We start from the raw sequence: 18,785 nt of genomic DNA, 5'->3' as shown, positions 1-18,785 counted from the left end.
CAGTACTCCAGGTGAGGCCTAACCAGGGCAGAGTAGAGGAGGAGGATCACCTCCCTTGACCTTCTGGCCAAGCTCCTTTAAATGCATACCAGGATCCCATTGACTCTCTTGGCTACGAGGGCACGCTGCTGGCTCAGGGTCAACCTGTTGTCTACCAGGACCCCCAGGTCCTTCTGCTCAGAGCTCCTCTCCAGCAGGTCACCCCCCAGCCTGTACTGATACTTCGGATTGTTCCTTCCCAGGTGCAGGACTCTACACTTTCTCTTATTAAACCGCATTTGGTTTCTTCCTGCCCATCTCTCCAGCCTGTCCAGGTCTCGCTGAATGGCAGCACAGCCTTCTGGCATGTCAGCCACTCCTCCCAGCTTTGTGTCATTGGCATACCTACTGAGGGCAGACACTATTTCCTCATCAAGGTCATCGATGAAGATGTTGAACAGCACTGACCCCTGGGGAACATCACTAGTCACAATTCTCCAGTCAGACTCTGTGCCACCAATCACCACCTTCTGAGCTTGGTCAGTGAGCCAGTTCTCAACCCACCTTACTGTCCACTGTTTTCTCATTCTCCAGTTTCTATGTAAGCACAGGACAAGAAAAAAAAAAAAAAAAAAAAAAAAAAAAAAGGCCAGTGGCCTTTCTATATAAAATATAGTCTGGACAGTATATCTTCCTCTACCCCTAGCTTACCCTGCCTGCCTGCTTCCAGATGATCAGGGAGCTGATCTAGTCTGACCATACTCTATCTCTCCAGTTTCCACTGCTTTCTTTCCACCTTTCTCAAAATTAAATAGATAAATAAACATAAATAAAATAAAAAAAAATAAAAACTGCATCCAAACATCACTCCTAGTAACCTCAGCCTCAGGTTTACTGTCCCTGGTCCATGACATTTCAGATTTACCACTGGTCTGCTGTTAAACATTCTTGCTTTATTGCTTTATTTGCTATTTTAAGGATGATGTTAACTCCTAAATTCAGTCTCTGCTGTCCAGCTTTCTGTATACAGAAATCTCAGCATATTTTTACCCATTTCTTTGTCAGAGAGTGTAGTGATAGGGCAAGGGGTAATAGTTTTAAACTAAAAGCGGGTAGATAGATTAGATATTATAAACTTTTTTACTATGCAGGTGGTGAGGCCCTGGCACAGGTTGCCCAGAGAACCTGTGGATGCCCCATCCCCAGAAGTGTTCAAGGCCAGGCTGGATGGGGTTTTGGGCAACCTGGTCAAGTGGAAGGTATTCCTGCCCATGGCAAGGGGGGGTAGAATTAGATGATTTTTAATGTCCCTTCAAACACAAACCATTCTATGATTCCATGTTTTCATCTCCTATCAACCATTTCGTGCTGTGCCCCAGTAGAGTCACCAACTGCAAGCAAGGTGGAAGTGATGAGGAAAGGATAGTAATTAGGTTATCTGGGCCAGGTTGCCCTGCCTGATCTTCCTTTGTTTCTGTGAGATGCTGATAGGAATTAGTCAGTCTTTTGTGTAGGTTTGGGAAGTGTTAGAAATGCAAATAATTCAGGACAAGAACAGAGTAAGATGGAGATGTTGGAGAAGTTGAAATGGTCTGTGGAATAGAGGTTGTCTCCAAGTGTCCCATGTATCTGTGGTGTGAATATCCTATTCCTTCCCCTAAGCCACCATAACGTCCTGCAGTATAGACAGGGCAGTCCAGCTTTAAGAGGTCTTACTGCAGCTGCAATATGAAGAGCAAATTTAAAATAATTCATGTAGTTGGAATTGAGTAGCATCAGCTATTATATTTTTTTTTTTTTTTCTGAGAGAAATCACAAAAAAATGAAGAAAATAAGTATTTTCTTTAGTCATCAAATCTGAGACCCAACAATGATGTCTAATTTGAAGTGTAAATCAGAATATTCTGAAAATCGGGGCTGCTTAAGGTGTCTCTGGCTGAGCATCCCAAATGTGATGCACCAGAGCTCCTATCATGGAGCAAATGTCATCAGCAGATGTTATGGAGGAAGATAGTCTGAGGAGACAACTAATTTTAGGTATCTACATGTCTCAATTCTCCCATTGTCAGTACAGTAGCCAAGGAAGTCCAACAGAGTGACTCAGCTGACCAGCCATGGGCTCATTGACTGGGCCTCATACCATTTTGGACTGTTATGTATCCTCATTGTTTCCTGATGAAGAATACAGATATCCCTTGAGATCTGTGTCATATTTGCCAGACCTGAAAAAGAGTCTAAGGCACCTAAGGTGAATCATAAAAGGCACTAGATACCTGCTTTAGAGTGAGTGGAATTGACTTTCTAGGCTTTACTGAGTATAACAGAAGCCTACACTCCTTGGTCACTAGTAGTTACTTTATGTGTGTTAACTACATACATAATCCTATACCTAGTCACTGTGAAAACATTTTTTTTTTGCACAGTGTTTCCTATTTTCTTCAACTCTACTGTCTCAAAACAAGTACAGGGATTCTCTTTAACTTTGTGTGTGCTTTCATGAAGGAAAAATAGATGATTGGACAACAAACTGAACATAAGTTGAGTAAGAATGTTGTTCATCTCTTTTTTCCAACTGTTAAATTTTATTTCAACAGTCGTATTACAAATATCTGCCTTCAAAAAGAATGGATGATTATACTTGAAAGGTGTATATGTCTTTAAAAATAAACTGTGGATGTTCAGCATGTCTGTAAATCATTTGAGTCCTAAATAAGGATGTACATACCCAGGATCGGAAATGTTAGCCACAGGGATTTATGAGAGCTCACACAGAAAGTCAGTGACATAACTGATTTAGAATTCAGGAGTTCATGGCTCTTTGCCCTAAGTTTAACTTACATGCCCACAGTCTGTCTGACTTGAATACAGTTTCTACTCATGAGCATGCTGTCATTTCTTTTTACATCTGTACTCAAATGAGAGGGGCTATACTTGAACAAGTGCCTCAGCCTGAGCACATAAATGTGTTTCAGACTGATACGCCTTCGTGCCATTTCTCTGAAACAGCACAGGAAAATGAAAAACAGCTTTCCAATTTTCTGTTGGGACAACTGCATGTCTATAGCTACAGGAATCAAATATTCTATTCCCATGAATGCACCAAACACACTAATCAAGCAAATCTGTTTATAGACAGTTAAACATTATGAATGAAGGTTTGTTATTGCTAAAGAATAATCCAATTTAGATAGATGAACAATGAGACTGACTTCTCGCCTACACAAATTTGCTTTTAAGCTTTATCTTAAAAAAAAAATAAATCCCATACTTTGATCTGAAAATTCTTGAACTGTACTTTTCTGGCTTGTATTTTTATTGTTCTACACAGTCAGCAAAGTGAAACATGTATATTAAAAGTTGGTTCCTGTCTAAGAAATTTTGAAAAACACTAATTTCTAAATCTAATAATAGACATCACAGACTCAGAGTCAGTCTTTGACTGATTGTATTATAGATATAGATATTTATTATAGATATCTGAGCTCGCTCTTCGTTGTAATATATGTCGTTTATAAATAAGGACACCAAAAGGCAAAGAAGGCTTCACAACAGCTGCTGTTAGTCTCTTTTGTGAAAGCCATTGGCTCATATGATAATTCAGGCTGGAAGGGACCTGAAGAGTCCAACCCCCCATTCAAAGCATGATCAGCAGTGAAGGTACACCAGGGCTCAGGGCTTTGTCCGGCTGAGATAACAGGTAGGTAAGAAAGCAAATTGACAGAGTTATGGCTCTTGCACCAGGAAGGTACCTGAGGCTGCAAGTACAGGAAATTATCTTTCCAAGTAAATGGATTAACTTTTCCTCAGATTTAGAAAGGAACAGAAGAGGCATTGCAAATACTTCTATTACAGATCACCCTCCAAAACAGCTTTGCAGCAGCCACTCTGTTCCTGTTCCTCCTCTGGGCTATGAGTATAGGATCAGCTGATTTCAAAGCTGAATTCAGTGAAGAAACAATGCTGGGAGAATTTAGAAGTGTCAAGTGTCAAATGTCGAGTTCTGTCAGTATGACAGAACAAAACCAGTTTTGTAGACCCAAGGCAGAAAAACCATACCACACTACAGCTGAAAGGAATGCAGGAGGGATAGATCTTAAGGGGAAGTCTGTTTAAATATCAGAACTTAAAAACAATGATCAACATATCTGTATTATCATTCCAGATTCCAGAAGTCAGTCTAAGTGATGGATCTCCACTGCAGAGTCTTTTATGTAATCAAACAAATTGGCCTGTAGAAGCATGGGGCAGGTGGAGCCTAATCAGTTCATCTTATCTGTTACACCAGACATGGTACTTGACTCAAACAGATGAAAGGCTGAGGTCTGAAAGGGTTATGTTGCTACAAGGAGAAGGAATTTGGGAGACTAAGTGGACAACAGCTCTTGTTCAGTTGGATTTAATTCAAGTTGCTGTGTTGACTAGAGCCTAAGAGCAACAGATAAGATTGTAGAAGTTGCATTTGCTCACACTCATCTACAGAGGACTCCAGAGGACTCAGGACTGGATTGCCTTACCATGGACTTTTCAGAGTATATATGAATCAAAAGGAAGAAGAAAATAGCCATTTTCCACAGCAAACCACTAGGGATCTGCAGGAATTTCTGGTGTTCAACACATTCATAAAGAAGCTGGGTAGATGAGTAAACAGCAAGGTAGCAAAACTATATAATATCAAATTATTATTCAAAAGGGACTGAGAAGTAAAATTGAAGGTGAAATTCAACATAAATAAAGGGCAGTTTCAACCAAAACTTGGAGGATCTGAATCTGAAGGAGAACCTTACCCTGGCTTTTCAGAAGCTGAAGATGCCAAACATGAAAAGCCTGGAAAGTCTGGTCTTTAAATTCAGCTACTGCCTCACATTTACCTCACAAATTTGAACGTAGGCCTTGTTAGCACAATAAATAAACAAACAAATAAATAAATAGATAAATTTTAAAAAAGCCATTCGTCTAGGAAAATGGTGGGATCTTACAAATGTGAAAGTACAGAAAAATCAGTGCTAAAAGGACTTGCAGCAAACGAAATACACAATGCCTGTTTTCCCCAGGGCCTTCCCTTTACAGTATAAACACAGCAAAGTGAAGCTAGAGTTGGTCCTAGGCCCACAGTATTTGAAATGGCCCATCCTGAAATCCTGTATTGGGGCTGTTCTCAGTTAACAGGTTCCAGAGAAAAGAAATACACACATATAAAAAGGGAGATCTGAATTAAAGCATGAAGAAATGGGTGGAAACAGCTTTAATTTTTATTATCAGCATTCCCTATTCTGAAGGAGAAAGAAAACTCATCATTTGGTAGCAAGAACTTTTAATGAAATTTCCAGTAAACTGTAATATGACTCATAGCATAATTTCTTGGGCAGCATCTGTCTTCAAACACTCTGGATGCGTAGGAGGATTGGTAATCAAGGAGTTTTAAAAGATGGCTTTTTAAATGACACATGGTGCACAAAGGAGAAAATAATATGAACAAATTTAAAAATAGATGAAACAAATTGGAAGGCAGTATGGATGGACTATCAACCCTCGGGACTGATTATCCAGTTTTCTCACTGAAAAGTTTGTAGGTTTCTAGATCAGATCCATACCTCCAGCTTTCTTTGAAGACCTAGGTTCAAAATCTTTGGGTTTTTCATCATGGATTTAGAGAGCACAGAGAGAAAACAATGACAACTGGATTAAGCCAAAGGAAATCAAGAAAACATGTCTTGATGTATGACATCTTAGTTTATGGTTTCCAAAGGCTCAGGTAATTGGGGCGGACAAGCTTCATTATGAATCTGGCTGAGGGCACTCAAGTGGGAAAAGACTATTCGGAAGTTCATATTTCAAATTATTTCAGCCTGATACTCAGAGTGCTTCAGAATGAAAGAGGGTGGTCACCTACCCCAATGAATGGCTAAATGATAAAGAAAACAGGTCTGGTGATCCATAGTTAATCACTGAATTCTGGAAAATATCTCTAAATGCAAAACCTCTTATTCTAAGCAAGTGTAACAAATGCCAGAAACATACAGCAGGATTTTTATCTCCATGACTGACCTTCTCTCTCCCAAAACTATCATCACAAATCCTGCAACTTTTCAGGAGGATCTGAGCATGGATAAAATCTCTCAAGGAATTCTTGCTACACAATTACAATAATCTTTATCATTATAATCGCTGTACAACAGTTCCCCATATGTTCATCATTTATTCCATCTGTGTATAAGGAATACATACTGATTTGTTTCTGGTGACGGGACAAAAAGAGCTTAAAGGAGCAATATGTTTAGAGAGTATACAAAACTCTCTGTGATTCTAAGACATCTAGCTTCTCTCTTAGGAAGAAAGCTTGTTTCCAAACTCAACACTGAGATGCCTTTGTAAACAAAGTTTCACCCTGAAGTAGCATTAATGTGCTGGTTCTCACCCACAGCAATGTTATGTTAGGCAAGCTGAAACCCACACACAGATGGGGCCAGATTGTGGCCAGATTCTCCAGTCCAGATATAACCTAACTTGGAGGCAGTGCTGGGGGAAGGTTGTAGGCCCTCCAGAGGGCTCAGCATAGCACATTTAACTGCCTAGGGCTGAGAATAAATTTCTGTCTTGGATACAGGCTATTTTGGGGAGTGTTCAAGCAGATCATGGTTGCGTATAACACCATTCTTGAGAAATTAGATTGCCTCATTCCAGCCTGAACTGAAATGGGGACAAAAGAGACACTCAGAACATGAGCCCTCACATGACTTTTAGATAATAGAGATAAATGAGAGTAGTAATGGGCAAAACATGGACCGGACATTGTCTAAGAATGAAATAACTGTGAAGAATTTACAATGTAATAACTGTGAATACCATGTGTGGTAGTAATCTGGTGAAGGGACAAGAGGTAGAGTATATGTAAATTGTCCATTTTGTTGGTATTGGTATTGTGATGATGCTAGGTTTATTTTGTTGTGAGTTTCCTTCCTTCCTTCCTTCCTTCCTTCCTTCCTTCCTTCCTTCCTTCCTTCCTTCCTTCCTTCCTTCCTTCCTTCCTTCCTTCCTTCCTTCCTTCCTTCCTTCCTTTTTCTTTCTTTCTTTTTCTTTTTCTTTCTTTATTTTTCTTTCTTTCTTTCTTTTTCTTTTTCTTTCTTTATTTTTCCTTCTTTCTTTCTTTCCTTCTTTCCTTCTCTCTTTCTCTTTCTCTCTTTCTTTCTCTTTCTTTCTTTCTTTCTTTCTTTCTTTCTTTCTTTCTTTCTTTCTTTCTTTCTTTCTTTCTTTCTCTCTTTCTCTCTTTCTTTCTTTCTTTTCTTTCTTTCTTTCTTTTTTTCTTTCTTTCTTTCACTCTTTCGTTCTTTCTTTCGTTCTTTCTTCCGTTCTTTTTCTCTTTCTTTCCTTTTATTTTTCTTTCTCTCTTTCTTTGATGCAAATGAACTTTGTGAAGATTTTGTTGATTGTGAAATGAGTATATTTTATTGATAATTCTTAAGTATTCTTTTCACAGAGGCAAGAGAAGGAATGTATTGAGTTCACATGGCAAGGTTTTGGTAGTAGGGGGGCTGCTCGGACATAAGGAAATCTGTTCTGATCTTTATAACAACAGCAAACCTTTGGCCTGCAGAGGTTTTCAGGCATGTTACTGCCTGGGCTCCATTTTAGGACCAGTTCTCTTTAATGTTTTCAAAAATGACTTGGATGCAGGACTTGAATGCATACTTAGTAGGTTTGCAGATGACACTAAATTAGGAAGAGCTGCTGACTCGCAGAGAAGCCTCGCAGACAGCTTTGAGCAGCTGCGGTCCCTGGGTTTGCTCAGCCCCGAGCAGAGCAGGCTGAGGGGAGGCCTCACGGCGGCCTGCAGCTCCCTCACGAGGGGAGCGGAGGGGCAGGCGCTGAGCTCTGCTCTCTGGGGACAGCGACAGGACCCGAGGGAACGGCATGGAGCTGGGACAGGGGAGGGTCAGGCTGGGCACCGCCTTCCCCCCGCGGAGGGGCGGGGCTTCTCCATGCCCCACCCCCCGTCTCCATGGCGACGCCGCGAGTCGCTTCCCGCCCTCTCCCTCCCCCTCCCTCTCGTCTCCACGGCGACCGCTCCCTCCCCTTCCGGCGCCGACCCGGAAGCGGCGGGGCGGAAGCGGCCGGGGGCGCCGCGGGGGGCTGAGGCGGGGGCGGATGAGCGGGCGGCGGGGGCCGCAGCGCGGCGGGCAGGCCCCGGGGCAGGCCGGCCGGCAGGTAACGGGCCCGCCGCCAACCGGCCCCGCACCGGCACCGGGCACCGGGACCGCGGGGGGGCGGCGGGGGGCAGAGGCCGGCCGGGAGGGAGGGCGGGGGCGGCCCCCGCCGTGTCGGGCCGCGGGAGGCGAGGCCCGGCCCCGCTCGGTGCTGGGCCCGGCTCCTGCCCGGCCTCTCTCGGCCCTCACGGGCAGGGCCGCTGGCCTGGGGGCTGGGCTCACCGTGAGGCGGAGTGGGGGGGGCGGGAGGCTGCTCGGAAAGCAGCGGGGATGGGGGGAGGCGGCCGCCAGCAGGTCCCGGCCGTGCCCAGCTCTGAGTCATTCGGCCGGTGTTGTCTGGAGGAGTCGGTGCTGTGGTGGAGGAGCTCGGGGAGGTGGGAGGGGGCAGGTGGTGGCACCTGAAGGGATCCGTCCAACCCAAGGCTGATGTGGAGCGCAGGTGCAACAGAAAGAATTTCCCCAACTTGACATGGTGCCTGGTGGGATATCTTAAGTAAACGTTTCATAAACATTTCACGTATACCGAGGCACTGTAATGCTCAAATTTCAAAGTAAAATTAACTTCAGTTTTCCCCATCTCTTCACTGACAATGCTGCTAAAGACAAGGTTTAAAAATCAGAGTTTGTGACCTGTTTTTTTTCTTCATGCTTTAAAATGAAATGGTATAGGGACAGTATGTGAGGGCAGAGGCATCTAAGGGACACACTGGTGCTCTGCAAATTTGATTCGCTTTCTAATTGACAGCCTAGTGTGAGTCAGTATTAAAATAACATCTCAAAACAGTGCTAGGAGGCACTGCAGGTGGAGGTGTTGTCTGTGGAATAATACCTTCATAAAAGCAAAACAAAAAACTAATAGGGTATGCTAAATATTCTGGCCAGTTGTCATTAAAGAGCCTAGCATCTCTGGATTTGATGTTAGGGGTGTCTAGGCAGACTGCTACAACAGTGTTCTTGGCTATAGAATTTCAATTAGTTACTATTACTTCAGTATAACTAGCATAAAATGATTGTGCATATTAGGAGCAGCCATTAGAATAGGAACCTCTGCGCTTACACTGAACAGAATTTTCATGCTTTTGGAGGAGAAGATGCTGTACAGATGAGATTTAAGTACAATGAACCATTTAAGATGTTGTGTTTGAATAAAATGACGTGTTCCATGCTGATATTTTTTTCTCCTTGATCTTTCAGTACCCCAGGTGTGACCATAAAATATGATCCTTCACCAACTATATCAAACTTCTTAAGGACTTCTTTTGCCACTGGGTCACCTGGCTTCAACTACAATGGTAAGTTATGATTCAGAGAACATATTTTCAGATTGTTTCACTGTAGCATGTTACCTGTCTGGCTGATGAGGAGAAAGCCATCAATGTTTGTTTTTTCTCAAAAATCTGATTTTGCTTATCACTTCAGAGTTTTATCATACTTTTAATGATGTTTTCCTTCATAGCTTGTGAATACTTCTCCTAAATACTTACTCGTTGTCCATTGTATCACAGGAATCATCGCATAAAGTGATGTGTTTTCAGTCAGTTTTCAGTATGGTATTACACAGCTGGGTACAAACTGCATGTCCTTCCACGCTATTTTTTTTTAGTATTCTTCTATTCACAAATACTTATATTGCTATAAAGTTTATTTGGTGTTAAGCAGTCAGTGAATGGAATGCCTGAAATCACTCAGTTATCCAATGGGCTTATATAGAAAATGTGTATGTTTAGGTGTTCAAATGAAAATGCCACTTCAAAATGCCCTGTGGTAATAGGTTGCAATGAGTAATAGCACAGCATTAAGTGACCTTTTTTCCAAGGACAGGGAAGAAAATTTCTGTTAGAGATACTGTAGGTGAATAAAAAAAAAAAAGTCTGAGTAAGTATTTTTTCAAAGATACCACAAAGGAGTTAAATCCATTAAAATAAATGCTATTGAGTATACTATGCCATGGGATATAGGGAAGCTTTTGCCAGGATGGTGGTGTGTTAGGTTTAGGCATATTTCTTAGCTTCTCTTAGTGGATATCTTGGAGTGGAGACTGTTAAATGGTTGAGAAACAGTATATCATAAGAAACTCTTCCTAAATTGCAATGTTCTGAATGTAAGATCTTCATTTCTGTCTTGTAGAAAAATGCCTGATCTTTGGCATCCGTGCCTATGCATTAAATGTTTTCTTCCTGAGCTGCAGTTCAGGAAAACTTTGGTCTAACCTTTATGTGGAGTTAGCAGCCAGCTTAAAGGAGAACAGATTTTCTATTTTTTGTCTGTAATTATTTTGATTAATATTAATCATTACCTTTATTAGGCATAATTTCTATTCCCACTTTTAATTCTAGCTGCCCTTCATTGTTCTAAAACGTTATAACGTAGCCAAAACTTCACGAATGTAGATGCTTGGTAGCGGGATTAATTACTGCTAATGTAGTTACACGATGTTTCAGCTGCCAGGTTTAGAATCTGTGAAAGAATGCTTGAGCCCATCTTTGATTAATTCATATCAGTAGTAATAGAGGTTTTTGTGATGGCTTTTATGCACGAGATTGTTCAGCTAACGTACTTTCTAAAAAAAGCCTGTTTATAACTCTTGCAGCAACAAGCTTTAGAACTGGCATTGGATCGTGCAGAGGTAAGGAATAGTTACTTATTTGCATATAATATGTTGGGCTCACATTTAAGAAACACGATGTAGCTGTGAAAAGCAGGAGGGTGTGTTTATGTAAATATGTGTGTGTATATAAATAAAACCCATACACTTAACACTGGTTTTGCTAAATTCTCACTAAAATTACTAGACCAGGTCATTGTCTGTTACCCATTGAACTGAGAATGTTGTCAGGTACAATGATGACAAACCTTGCAGCACTTAGATTTTCCCCTTTTGAAATGAACAAATGTGTATGCTGTGAAATAAGCAGAGTTGTATAGTAGTGATTGCTGTAAATTCAGACAGCTGGCAGAACTACATGGTAAAATCCTGTTTGTGTTTTTTTAAAAGTTGCCTAGTTGGTATGAAAAGGCAAGTGCCTTTACTTTTCATGATGACATTTGATGTAATGGCTGCCTTGAACACTGTTAGTATATTTTAATTAAAATTATATTTATAATATGCAGGTCTATAAAATAGAGAAACCTAGCATAAGTGCAAAAGACAAGGATAAAAATAAAAATTCCCTCATCTGGTTATATTGGGGAATACTTGATGCGTTGAGCCATTACACATGAAATAGATTGTATCTGAGCAAGTTAGCTTCAGTATGTTAGAATGTTAACTTAAGCAAATATTAGCTACTCTAATTACAAAATGTGAATGTAAAATCAAGATTTTGCATGCAACTAATGCTATAGTTCTTTCTTTTTTTTTTTCTCTGTTTTTTTCTTTTCTAGTATATCATCGAAAGTGCCCGTCAGAGACCTCCCAAAAGAAAATATTTATCCAGTGGAAGGTAGTAAGAGTTTTGGTATTTAGTTTAAGTAGTTTTTCTTTGGTTTGATTTTGGTTACATTTTAAGCTTTTATTTTTTTTTTTAATTTCAGAAAATCTGTATTTCAAAAACTCTATGATTTGTATATAGAAGAATGTGAAAAAGAGCCTGAGATAAAGGTAAGTGGAAATTGCTGAGCAGCTTTTAATTGTTGTCTAAATGGGCAAGTTCAGAAAAGACATATTTCACTTAATTCCTTTATTGAAAAAAAAAAAAAAAGAAACACTGGTGGCTGTAGTAGTTACTGAAGGCTAAGACTTGGGTAACAACAATTAATGACTTTTGTGGACTAAACTGACTATTTTATAGCATTGTAATTCAGTTTGAAATAAGAACATGGTGCTGGGATGGCTGGTGACTACCTGATAAACCTAATTCTGTTCCTAAAGGTAATAAAGTAGAATGCTGGCATAGAGTTGTGACAATTTTAGTGAAGTTGCTTTTTGTTATATGTAAAATAGAATTTCAAATGAACAGTCTAGAATGGAGAGATGTAAGAAGTTTATTAGGCAACAGATAGTGCTATTAAAGTAATTGGGTAATATGTGAATAGTAAGATCTAGTCTGGCTTGAGTGACCTGTTTATTGTTTCAGTCCTGCATCACTGACATAGTTGTGAGCAAATGTCAAGCATTGTTGTCAGTATCACTGTTTCTGAATCACTTAATTAGCATGACTGCTGTGGAAAAAATGTGCAATTTTTTTCTGAATCTGTGCTCTGTTGTAAATCCAGATGTCTTTGTTTGTATGTTTGTTTCCTGGGATTACCAGTGAACTGGTAAAATGTTTGTGAAATCTTAACCAAGGAAGCTTGGACGTGCTTAGCTACAGTAAATGGAAGGTGTAAGATCTGTGAGCTACTTTGCTGAATTGTGAATATCAAATAGAATGAGAAGAATCAACTGTGGATTCTGTTGTGTTGCTGCTTCCCATGGTGAAGTAAAAAGCTATAGGAAGAGAAGTGGGCATGAAACATTACAATTATTGAGCAGCTGCAATTCTTTTAATGCTTCTGATGTAGTTAGTTTTGTTTAGGGTATGATGCTGATTAGTATCACACATGTGAGTAAGATGTTAAGCAAAATACAGAGGTGAAAAGATTCATCAACAGCAAATAAGTAACAAGATATTTGAGCAGCAGGGAGAAGATTGGGCTTGCTAGACTGGAATCTGGAGAAAAGTAGGGTTTTAATACTATTGCTGTTGCTAAATCAGAAGGTGCTCAGCAAACTTACCCAACTCTAATAAAATTAAAGTAGTGAGGAAATTTTAGCACCACAGTAGATGAAGTGGATTATTGCTGATAGAGATCTGAATTAAAACTTAATCTTTATTTAGTGGCTTATTTAATGATGTATTGGAAGCTTATGATAGCAAAAGTTTCTATTTAGACCTCTTATTCACCAGATGTGGATAGTTAATGTATCTTGGTCATATGCTGTGGATTCTAATTACTGAAAATAGGAAGCTTAAATATTGTAGTTTTAAGTTTAGAAGACAATGCTATTGTGAAACCTGATCCATGACTGCACATTCATCTCAGTTTACAATAACGAGGAAATACTGTTCTGTCTAGAGTTTGGCCAACAACCTTACAGGTTTTTATGTACAGAACTGTCAAATCTTCTGTTTGCTACTGCATCATTTTGATTATAGGAATTCTAAGTATGTTGCCCATTCAAAAGCAATCTTTTCATTCATATTTAGTATTATTTTTCAGTTGTATCTTAGCTCTTGTAATACGACGTTTCTCCCATGTTCATGTTTCCCAGCCTGCAGTTTATTTGTTCATTTATATTCTTGTCTGCTTTTGGTGTGCATAGGGAACACCAAATTTTCCACACTCATTCGCAAAGGACTAATGCATTACTCATCCCCTATTAGTGCAGTCTGCCCATTTGTTCACATGTATGCTAGTGAGAGTAGTAGTTATGTTGAAGTGATTCTCTAGAGCAGTTTATGTCCTTTAGATTCCTGTGCAGTACTGTGGTACCTAAATGTTGAAACAATAACATTTTAACAATAATAACAGACTTGGGCTGTGGGCTTGAAGGATTTAGGCTAGGTAGTTGCTACTATGTAGACGTGTTAGAAGGCAACATTAGTGGGCAAGCACCAAAATATCTCAAAGTAATGAAAGTTTCATACTGTTAATGAAAAATCACTGGAATTAAGTCATTTGATTTCCATGTTGGACTAGTACAAAAATAGCAAATCGCACATCTGCTTTGCTATAAAAGTGCTCCTAGGCACTGCTCCCCACACTGGCAGATGTGGGGATTAAATAACAATGATACGTGAATAAAACAAATGGTGCCAGATAATGATGAGGGATTTTCTTTGTTTTGGTGTTGTTTTTTTCCTTGATTAGTCTCTAACGATAATGAATGATGCACACGGTTGGATGTATTTGGGGAATTGTGTAAAATGTTATCTTCATATATATAACTAGCATGTGTGAGGTTACAAAACAGCTGGCGATAATAATCTACTCTGAAGAAAACCAAACCTCATTAGGGTGCAGCAGCCTTTTTAGATCACAGCATTCCTCAAGTTTGATCTGTAAAAGCTTATCTTAGGTGTTACTTATGAAACTGAAATCATTTCTTGCCTCCACTGTGGAGACTGTGTGGGCCTTGTCTTTAATAGCTACATTAATACTAATCTGTGTACTTAGCTAGTAGTTGCAGTCTCTAAGAATCCAATTTAGATTCTCTAAGGATTGGATTCTCTAAGAATCCAATTTAGATTCAATGAGGTCACAAACATTCTTAGGCTTCAGTATATTCCTTGTGTTTTGTAACCAGTTAACAATGCTTCCATAAAAGGAGGCATCTTCTGAATTGTAGGGTTGTGTTTTTTAGTCAATATATACCAAACTCTGCTTTGCTCTTTCAGTTTTCTGAAAGAACAACTCTTGTCACCGTTCACATAGTTAATATTCAAGTCTTCTGTTGAAGTTGAGAGAAAATAAAATTGTGATCTCTTTGACTCAGTTGAACAAACCATGCGAAGAGTAGGAAAGAAATTGCAATTTCAAGCAAAAATAGTCATATGTTCTTAGATGTGAAAGAATCACGCTTTACTAATGTGAAATTTTAAATTTTAAAGAATTGCTTAAAAAATTGTGATAATCTTTAGTTTATAATAAAATTATACTTGTTGAATGCTTAGTTATCTCTGATTAAAATATATAGTTGCATATTCATGTGAGAGAACAAAAGTACTAAGTAACCCTTGTTGCTCTTAGATCAGAACCTTGTCTCATGCAAACAATCATATTTAATCTTCCTTTGTGTATAACAGTGGCCATGTAATTTCCCCTGGTAATTCCTGCAATGAGACTGACTTTTAGTTAGCTGCCCTGCTGCCATACCTTAGGAAGTCTGTAAGTAATGTCACCAGGGTTGTGCATCTTATGATTACTTTTTCCCCTCAAAGAATAATTACAGATTTCAGTACATGGATTACTCTAAGCACTTTGAACATGGTAGATGTCATATAAAGCCATCAGAACTGCATAACTGTGGAATGAGCATTTCAATCCATACACACCACCACTGCCTCTCTCAATACCTGAGAAAAGAACGTCTATGACATGAGAAGAAGCGTATGTGAAAACTACTTCCTAAATATTTACCCTAAGGGAAGTATTCTGAAATAATTTGAATATAAGATTTGTGATTTCACTTCTAACAAATCTTGACCTCTCAAAATTCTTCCTTAAAACAGAAGAAAAAAAAAGACATCTGCTCCCTGAAAATACTCACTTAAAAAATCAAAAATGTGAGTCTGTCTACTGTTTTTTTCCTCAATGCTACAGATGAAAGGAACAGAATAAGACCGTATTTTGAAAATTATAGAAGAGTCATAGAATTAAGGCTGGAAAAGACCTCCAAGATCACTTGGTCCAACCATCCCCCTACCACTAATGTCACCCACTAAACCATGTCCCTAAGCACCATGTTCAACCTTTCCTTGAACACCCCCATATATTCACCAACCAGATACTTAGATATAACCATCTAAGATTTTGAAAAAGTTATGACGGCTGTTCAGCAAACTTACCCTAAACCAATGATTCTCTGCAGTAAACATAACATGTCATGAAAAAGCTTGAATTCTGTTTTTCTCTACTGAAAAATCAGAGAAAATGTATACTCATGAGTTTATAGAAGACTATGATGGTGAGCACAGAGAAACTCTTGTTAATAGACAAGTTATTCACTTGTCAAGCCCTCCAGAAAATATTGGATGGTGTCCAATCTGCTCTTGCATATTCTGTGCATTTGTAAAGTGATACTAGGGTTAATGAAATATGTCTGAAGTCAAGGGAAGAGCCTTCGGTGGTGGGGTTATTGGGTTTTCTTAGACTTGCATTTCACAAAGATGGTAAATAGCTACAAGAGCTTATTTATGGAGATGATCAGTTTGAAGAATTGATCAGAAGATGTAAAAATCATAAAGTGAAAAATTGACTTAAGATGTTATAGTGAAGGACAATTAAAGCTGTCATGATAAAGATAAAATCAGAATTTTGTGCACTGTCAGAGGATAAGATATTAAAACTAAGATACAAACATAGCCATGGATTGAGTAATAGCAAACAAAGCATAAAAACACTGCCTGTCTAGTTAGAAAGTAGTCACTCAGTATTTATTCAGTGGCAGTCTTCATAAGTCACTGGAAGAGGAAGACAGCACCTATGCTTTCTCTGTGCTGCTTCCCACCCATCACAGTCACTGCAGTGTGTGTTCACGGAGGGGAGTACTGCTTTTCTGCTGATTCAGAGAGGGTTAGGATTGTTAGTTTATTAGCTGATGCAACCGAGGTAGTGTAACTGCCTTGTGCCTCTGTGTCTGAATCCTTCCAATATACCATGGTGAACGTTTGAGAAATCTAATAAGCCTCAATCCACTTCTTGATCTTTAAAACGGTCCCAGACAAGATCTGAGCTTAATACCAGCTCGGAGCTACTACGTCCAATAGCCAGCTCAAAGGAGGAAGGTCCTCCTGTGGCTATAGTCATCTTCATGCTTAGTGCAAGGTAATTTTACCTGCTAATTATTTTTGGTATGCCACATTTTGTAAACCAAAAACACCAATTTACTCCAATGTCTGGGAGTGGCGTTATTATTTTAAAATGTGTCTGGCACCTGGCATCCATCTTAAGAAATTTAGTTCATATGAATGTAGTGCCAAAAATGTTGTCAGGTCTGTTCAGGTCTGTTTGATTGTCCTCTTCCTTTTTCCTGTCTTCTGCCATCCTTCTCAACCTCCCCCCCCCCAAAAATAGGCAAGAAAAAACCTGCCAAGCTGTAGTTGGCTAATTACTCCTGAACAATAAAATAAAAAGAACTAACATGTTGTTCACTGAGTAGTGTGATTAATCAATGTAATAACTTTTACAATCGAACTACATTATGTATATTACTTATCTGATGTGTAAGGAGCAGAGGCCTCCTGTAAAAATAACTTTTTGCTATTTCTTGTACATGTGAACAAATTTCTGAGGAAAAAGGTAAATTGTTTCCTAGAAATTTATTAAGCTCATGAAAATAAAGTTGAATTAGAAATATTAACAGTATTATTAATAACTTCTAGAGGCTGTTTTAATTCTGTCCCAATGAGATCCAATTGATTTATTTTTATTTGCTTTTTAATTTTCTTAACATGCCTTACATAACCTGGTGATCTTTTTTTAAATCAAGTCTTACATAATTCACAAGTCCTTTTCTATTTCCCTCCTAACACCATTGCACAAATAAATATGAAATGAGTGATCTTTCCAACACAGAAATCAAAACTTTTCCATCAAAAGATGACAGTATCTCAATTGTTAAGAATGAAGATACTAGAGGAGTTGAGAGTTGACTTTGTTTTCAAAGGACAATTACTGTATGCCAGGATATTTCATGCTAGGTGTAAGTGAAGAGACAATAGCTCTATTCTGTGCCCAGTGAGCTTTCTGGAAATTGAAGCCGTGCGCAGTCTCTCCTTCTGGGTAGGTGTCTTATAGGGTTCTAATAGGACTATTAGCTGAAGGTTTTACCTAGCAGGCTGCATCTGATATCTAATCTAAATCTTCTCTCTTTGAGTTTAAAGCCATTACTCCTTGTCTTGTCACCATACCTGTGACAGAGTCCCTTCCCAGCTTTCCTGTAGGCCCCCTTTATATGCTGAAAGGTTGCTCTAAGGTCTCCTCAGAGCCTTCTCGTTTCCAGGCTGAACAACCCCAACTCTCTCAGCCTGTCTTCATAACAGAGGTGCTCCAGCCCTCATCTTCCTCATGGCCCTCCTCTGGACTTGCTCCAACAGATCCCTGTCCTTGTGCTGGGGGCCCCAGCGCTGAGCGCAGGGCTCCAGGTGCGGTCTCTCGAGAGCAGAGCAGAGGGGCAGAATCACCTCCCTCGACCTCCTGGCCACACTGCTTTTGATGCAGCCTAGGATAATATTGGCTTGCATTTGGCCTTGTTGAACTTCATGAGGTTTGCACAGGCCCACCTTGCAAGCCTGTCCAGGTCCTTCTGGATGGCATCCTTTCCCTCTGGCATGTTGACCACACAGCTTGTTGGCAAACTTGCTGAGAGTGCACTCTGTGTTCTTGTCCATGTCACTAAGATATTAAAGAGCAGCAGTCCCAATACTGACCCCCTGAGGAACACCACTCATCGCTGGATGTTGAGCCATTGAACCCAACACTTTGAGTGCAACCATCCAGCCAATTCCTTATCCACCACGGTTGAATGGAGTGGTCCATCCATCAAATCTATCTCTATCCAATTTAGAGACAAGGATATCACACTTTTCTTTGTGGTAGTTTCCAGACTTCTAAACACTAAAAGGCAGTAAGATTTTAGTCTGGAAATGGAACATTTGTTTGCTAGGAATATTTGAGAGTAGTAAATACTTTCTTGTTGTCAAACAGTGTATAATGTATAAGTATGTGCACATAATAATGATACCAAATAATGTTCCACCATAGATTTGCAACATTGCAAATCTTAGCCAAGGACAATTCTTGCTAATTGTTTTGTGTGGACTTAAGGTTTTTTGAATTGAAATGAGTGATTCTAAAAAAAAAAAAGTGCGTAAGTATGTACAATAACACATAATTTATACA

At 39.5% G+C, this 18,785-nt stretch overlaps 1 protein-coding gene across 12 annotated transcripts in view; it reads left to right on the top strand.

Annotated features, from left to right (window-relative positions):
- The first annotated feature begins 8,026 nt into the window (after positions 1 to 8,026).
- Positions 8,027 to 18,785, top strand: part of SUPT20H (SPT20 homolog, SAGA complex component) — a 35,091-nt gene continuing 24,332 nt past the window's right edge. For 10 of the 12 annotated variants that reach the window (XM_068673329.1, XM_068673346.1, XM_068673283.1 and 7 more), the window contains exons 1-5: positions 8,027 to 8,181; positions 9,375 to 9,472; positions 10,771 to 10,806; positions 11,565 to 11,623; positions 11,715 to 11,781. In XM_068673329.1, coding sequence (XP_068529430.1) covers positions 9,470 to 9,472; positions 10,771 to 10,806; positions 11,565 to 11,623; positions 11,715 to 11,781 — 165 coding nt within the window. In that variant the 5' untranslated portion in view covers positions 8,027 to 8,181; positions 9,375 to 9,469. The remainder of the gene's footprint in view (positions 8,182 to 9,374; positions 9,473 to 10,770; positions 10,807 to 11,564; positions 11,624 to 11,714; positions 11,782 to 18,785) is intronic. The other 2 variants (XM_068673304.1, XM_068673293.1) reach the window with 1 other exon arrangement.

Source organism: Anas acuta, chromosome 1, assembly GCF_963932015.1.
Source record: "Anas acuta chromosome 1, bAnaAcu1.1, whole genome shotgun sequence".
Taxonomy (NCBI): domain Eukaryota; kingdom Metazoa; phylum Chordata; class Aves; order Anseriformes; family Anatidae; genus Anas; species Anas acuta.
The sequence above is the reverse complement of the archived record's forward strand: the minus strand, read 5'-3'. Positions and strand labels throughout refer to the sequence as shown.